At 39.1% G+C, this 6,772-nt stretch overlaps 1 protein-coding gene across 1 annotated transcript in view; it reads left to right on the plus strand.

The window, feature by feature from the left end:
* Positions 1-6,772, plus strand: part of LOC107732353 (immunoglobulin superfamily member 3-like) — a 168,790-nt gene that overhangs the window by 50,893 nt on the left and 111,125 nt on the right. The window contains exon 2 of the mRNA XM_016543648.1: positions 5,633-6,013. Within this exon, the coding sequence (XP_016399134.1) occupies positions 5,633-6,013 (381 nt within the window). The remainder of the gene's footprint in view (positions 1-5,632; positions 6,014-6,772) is intronic.

The raw sequence follows: 6,772 nt of genomic DNA on the forward strand, positions 1-6,772 counted from the left end.
GCTTGAACTCTTTCATTTGATCTGGGTGTCTTTAAAGTGTTTTGTTAGTTTGATGTGTTTCCTCATTTTGAGATCGCCATGTCTCAGTGCTTTTATGAAGAGAGCACATCTGCGCACCTTTCGGATAGCGCATCAAGAACCTGGTTGACCGGGTACTCGGTACCACCGGTACTTAAAAAAACCTGGTACCGTAACGTCTTCATTTTTTTAGTACCGACTTGGTACCGAAGTACCGGGTCTTTTGACAACACTAATCCATAATAAAAAGTGCCTCATGGCTCTGGGGTTGAGTAAAGGCCTCCTGTATCGAATCAATGCATTCTTGTAGGAAACATATCCATTTTTAAAACTTTATAAACCGCAATCTCTAGCTTCCGCTAACTGTCATACGCGGAAGCCGTTCCGGGCGGATGACGTTAGGATGTATGGGTAGCGCCGGTGAGAAGTGACAAATGCGGAAGCAGAGAGGAGAGATCAAAACAAAACATCAGTCATGAATTAGAAGTACAAAATGAGGATTTGTAAAGAAAAATGTCTGAGGATTTCGATATGGAGACAAACGTTGGTTTTAGTTTACTATAGCATATTCTCACCAAGCTAGAGATTACGATTTATAAAGTTTTAAATATGGATATGTTTCCTACAAGAACGCATCGATTCGCTACAGGAGGCCTTTATTCACCCCCCGGAGCTAGGGCTGCACGATTAATCGAAATTAAATCGCAAAGGCATTAGGCAGAAGCTGCGATTGTCATGCGTATCTTTCAGTGAAGCACGGTTCTGTGATCAGCATCTGAAGGCCAGAGGGCACTCTCGCGCTGAAACTCCAAATATGCCTCGCAGGAAATGCCTATAGCGGTTGCTGACTAAACAGAAGATTTAACTGCTTTCATTAATTCACGACTACGACAATATATGGTTTATCCGAGTTCGTCTTATTATAATTTTTTATTATAATGAAGTATATAATAATGCAATGCTAATCGACATAGCCATTATCACTGCTTAGAATACTATGAAATATGTTGTGTGCCTTATTCTGTGTAAGAAGCCGCATCATCTCACAGAAGGATTTATTTCAACAGTCGACTGACATTATGAAGTGAGTTTGGAGTAAAAACATGTTAAGGTGGAGCAGCATTTACTACACAGAGCCGTAGTTCACTGACAAGCTACGCAAACAGCTTTCATAATCTCAGAACGATTTCTTCGATTTCATAATCGCACGATTAAATCATCTGCGATTGTGAACGCGATTTTGCGTAGCTTGTCAGTGAACTACGGCTCTGTGTAGTAAATGCTGCTCCATCTGAAAGCACGTGCTGGTGATTTACTACTAATCACAGAACTGGCTTTACTGACAAGATATGCATGACAATAGCATTCGATTAATCGTGCAGCCCTACTTTTAAGTTATAATCTTACAGTTGCTGTTGTCATTGTTGTTATTGTGTTGTCATTGTGATTGCTATTATGGAGTAGTGTTGTTCTTTTATTGTTGTTTTAATCTGTCTAACAGATGTATGAGCAAACTCAAACTTGGAGTGCATGGTGAACTGCGTAACAGTCAGTACCATTGCAGTAACAGTCAGTACCACCTTGCAGTGGTCTGTGTTGACAGGTAAAGTCTGGTTTTCAGGGGAAATGTCTCCCAGCCAGTCTCTGAGTCTCAGACTTACAGAGTAACATGAACAGTGGCTCTGAGGACTTTGGCACAGTGAAGTAAAACTTCAGCAGACAGACCAGGGGTCACATCTTCAATAAGGCAGATGGTTGAAATGAGAATACCAAAAGTAAGGGTGACACAGATATGAAGTGCAAAAAAGGGTGTTTTTAAGGGCCTGTTAGAATGTAAAACAAAAAGACAGAGGCTTGGAAGACAGTCAGCTTGGTGCTAGCATCAGACTTAAAGGGGTGGTTCATTGCGATTTCACTTTTTTAACGTTAGTTAGTATGTAATGTTGCTGTTTGAGCATAAACAATATTTGCAAAGTTAGGGCTGCACGATTAATCGAATGCGATTGTCATGCGCATTTTGATAGTAATGGCGGTTCTGTAATCAGCAGGAAATCATCATCACGTGCTTTCAGATGGAGCAGAATTTACTACACATAGCCGTAGTTCACTGACAAGTTACGCAAAAAAATCGCAGACGATTCTGAAATCGAAAAAATCGTTCACGATAATGACAGCTGTTTGCATAGCTTCTCGGTGAACTATGGCTCTGTGAAGTAAATGCTGCTCCATCTGAGAGCATGTGAAAATACCACATTTAATAACATATTTTTACTCCAAACTCACTTCATAACGTCAGTCGAGTGTTTGAAATAAATTCTTCTGTGAGATGATGTGGCTTCTTACACAGAATAAGGCACGCAACATATTTCATAGTATTTAAGCAGTGATAAAGGCATTGCATTATAAATATACTTTATTTTAATGAAAATTATAATAATAAGTACTCGGATAAACCGTATATTGCCGTAGTCGTGTGTTTATTAGTCACGTTGAATCAATGAAAGCAGTTGAATCTTCTTTTATTCAGCTGCAGCGATTTTCTGGGTTTCTTCTGCGAGGCGTATTTGGAGTTTCAGCGCGAGAGTGCCCTCTGGCCTTTGGATGGAGATTTACTGCTGATCACAGAACCGTGCTTCACTGAAAGATACGCATATCAATCGCAGCTTCTGTTGAATCGCGATCTCGATTCCATTTCGATTTATCGTGCAGCCCTATGCAAAGTTACGAAGCTGAAAGTTCAATGCAAACGGAGATATCGTCTTTTAAAATTCTGGCAGTGTAATGCCAAAAAAAACGGCTGATAGGGACTACAAGAAGTTACTTCCCGGGTTTGTGATATAACAAACCCAGATAAACCCCGCCCTCTGGAAAAGGCAGCAAAGGGGGCGAGGCCATGCTGCGCTGCTTTAGAGAAGAGGAAGAGAAAACTAGAGGTGCACACACAACTGATAAGAAAAAACAAAGAAAAAAACATGTTATTTCAACAAAAAAAATATCAAATATGAAGCGTCATGCAGGGAATTCTGGGAGTGTCAATTTACGGTTTTTCACTGTAAATTATACAATGACTTTTTCTTTTTCACTTCCAAAAACCGTATTTTTAACAGTATTTTACTGTCAAATTACATTAAATGTAATTACATTTATTCACCGAATATAGTATGGAAACTTACTGTTAACCAGTTAACAGGTTTTTACTGTAGCATTTTTACAGTCTTTTACTGTTAAAATCACAATCACTTTTTACAGTGTACCCATCTTTGTAGGCAATTCTTGACACAATGTTGTCCAGGCGTCATGCCTAGCTCTGTGAGACTGTGAGTTTGGCTCTGTTGTTCAGCTATATTTCTGACTGAATAGAAAACAATTTATCTGCACATGACGGTGTTTATGGAGAGCCAGGTTGGCAGAGCGCAAACATGGTACTCCTACAGAGCCGGATGTCATGGAGGCAGAGAGAAACGCAGGGCATGACAAACATCAGATCACCTTGGGAAGTGTAAATTCCCATGTGCACGGTTGTGCCATAGTGTAGCACAGTCAAGATAACCCAACTGTCTGCTGCTGTTCTGTAGAGCTGTTTGCTGACATAGCAATAGGATGCTGTTTCAGTGGTGTCTTTTTGGAATGTCTGTGTGTAGGCAGCTGGCATGAGGAAAGCACAGGCGTGTGTGGGTGTACAGGGGTTACAAGAGGGAAGGACACAGATAAAGAAAGTGATGAAAAATACTTTCAGTTCACTACGGGATGGCCCAGAGATGCAGATGCGTGTGCATATTTAGAAGTAATTAAATCACTGACGTCTCTTCTGAGGCATGAGGAGCGTTCACCAACACACGCTCACTCATTGTCACAGATCCGCACCAGACGCGACATGCCAGCAGATGGGCTGCGTCTTTTTTTCTGTTACAGATTGGACAATGACATCCGAGGAATTACTTTCTCCCTGTTTCTCAACTCCAACTGTTCACACTTGTCTTCCTTTATCCTATGTTTTTTGTCAAGCTTGGACAGGCTAGGTTGATGTTAGTTTATCGGTTAATACCATTCATTCTGTACAAAGCACTCGTCATTCTCACAGAGTTGTTGTCACAGTCTTAAAGATGCAGATTCTGTAAAACTTCTGAAAGTAAAGCAAATAATGCCACTTGTGTGTCCCGTGGTGGCTTAAATACATAGAAAATCTGGTAGTAAATGGATACTTTACACACTAATAAAAATCCTGTTAAATTCACAGTTAAAAAAAAGGCAGCCGTGTTTGCTAGAAATTCACTGTAAAAAAATGGTGATAATGTTTCCGGTATTATGAGATGGCATGTTGATCCCTGTATATTTTAAAACGTAGGACTGTATTTCATGTCATATAATGTTAATATATATAAATATAAACTTGTACCAACAGTTCTCTAATAATGCCAACATTTTTAAATGTTTAAACTGTCAGAGTTTTTTTTGTTGCCAATGTATAGTAGGTGCTTATTTTCATTATTATTATATTCAAATATTTATACGTTAAACAAGTCCTGTATTTACAGGTAAATAAGGCCTTTAACAGAGTCATTTAACTATGAATGAATGGAATATAATATACAAATCATCATGAGCAAATGTGCATTTTCCAGATATATTCTCCAAATATTCAAGAATATAAACCTAGCATACCATAATTTAACAGGAAAATGACAACTTCAGACACACACAAAGATAAATAATTGCCACTTTCACACATGAAACCCATTAAATTGAGTTAAAATGTCCAGATTACCTTTTCTAGTGAATGTTCCGCATCTGCTATTCATATTTTGCTACCAGTCACTCATCTGCACCAAAATGCTGTTAAAACTTTATAATGTGATTTGTCTTCAGTCCTGTGTATTGCTTGTTTCCTAAGGAGGCTAGTTTTTTTTTTTTTTCATAAATGAGACAATCGTTAGTTTCAGTAATCAGTCGACTAATTTCTTTATCCGCTTGCATGGAGAGAAGATTTTAAATTTCATAATCTGTCCAATTTGACAGCATTATTTTCCACATCGTTTCCCAATCCAAACATACCTAATGAACACTTAATTTAGGTCTTAGGTCTGTTTCCGTTTAGGCACATCCCTTGGTAAGTGGGTTTATTTTTATAAGTGAGACTTGAGCTGAGTGTGTTTACATAAACTCATTATGATTTGCTGGCATTTTGACCTTTATTTGTTTGTTAATTGTAGCATTTACAGTGCAGCAGACACACAGTGTGTTTCTTAAAGGGTGATTCTATTGAGTGGCTGTGTTTAGTGTGTAATGGGTCTCTTGGCTGAAGGCCACTTGATTTCTTGAAGAGCCGACGGCTCTTCACACACTGCAACCTACACACACACACACACACACACACACACACACACAAATTTCAAGCACTCAAAAGCTCGAAGGTTTTCTTATCAGGCAGGAGTGGACATTTTATCAAGATTCTAACTAGATTATTGGGAAATACCTTTTGACTGGTAATGATGGTTCACCTGATAAAAACACCATTTTAAATCATTTAAGTAAAAAATCTAAATATTGAGATGTTTATATTGAATATCCTCACATTTTTTACCACTACTAACCCCTCATTCTGTCTTTCTTACAGTGGGCTCATGCTCGGCCCAGCGGCAGGTCACAGTTCAGCCGGGGCCCTTGATTCGAACGGAAGGCTCTCACATCACCATCTGGTGTAATGTGACCGGCTACAAGGAAGGGGTGGAGCAAGACTTTGAATGGTCCATGTACCTTTACACCGCTCCCGATCGAGAGATCCGTATTGTGAGCACGTCCCAGCACAACTACGCCTACGCCTTGTACGCCCAGCGCGTCAACAGCAAGGAGATCTACATTGAGAGGCTGGGCGGAGACTCTGTCTTGCTGCACATCACCAAGCTCCAGGCCACCGACCAGGGCATGTACGAGTGCTACACTCCCAACACCGACAGCCGCTACCTGGGCTCCTACAGCGCCCGTACCAACCTCACTGGTGAGCCCCTTCCAAACTCTTACTTAACCCTGATTTATAATATAGTATGCTTCCTACAGGACTGTGTTTTTGCATTCATGAGCCTTATTCAGACTGGACAAGTTTTCCCGCAGAAGGCTGGGTAAATGCGTGTTTCACCGATGTGAATTCGTAATTTTATTCTCAACTGAATCAAACACATCTGTGATTTTCTTTCACAACCTCGGTGCAAATTACAGAGAAAATTACCTACCGTTTTTCAGATAACTCAGGGGTCCTCTGAGAAATCAAATTCCATCCGGATGGCAATGTCTGTATTTTGTGGGATATTATTGTTATTATTTTTTCCCCTCACAACTTCTCATTTTTTTGACCTTTCATTAAAAGCCATAACTAAAGCTGTCAGTCAGCACAACGAGAAAGTTATAGTTACAGTATTGTCCTTGGATTTAGACCTTTTTAACCAGCTTTCTGTGTAAAATGGATGGTGGTTCAAACACTGGTGACAGCCCATCCAATTTGAAAAGAGAATTAAATCAATAAAAAATTAAAAAGATAATTTAAAAACAGAATTAAATCAATCAGAGACAACCAAGTCCTGTCTGAATCTGTACATGAAATGTCAGATGTCATATGTTAATAATAGGGATGCACAATATAGTGGAATATATTAAAATGTATCGTATTATATACAGTATACGGATATATATATATATATATAATAGGGGAAATGGTTATGAATAATTCAACCTACATACTGTATATATATATATATATATA

Source organism: Sinocyclocheilus rhinocerous, unplaced genomic scaffold (assembly GCF_001515625.1).
Source record: "Sinocyclocheilus rhinocerous isolate Xijiao unplaced genomic scaffold, SAMN03320098_v1.1 scaffold3203, whole genome shotgun sequence".
In the NCBI taxonomy this organism is placed as follows: Eukaryota; Metazoa; Chordata; class Actinopteri; order Cypriniformes; family Cyprinidae; genus Sinocyclocheilus; species Sinocyclocheilus rhinocerous.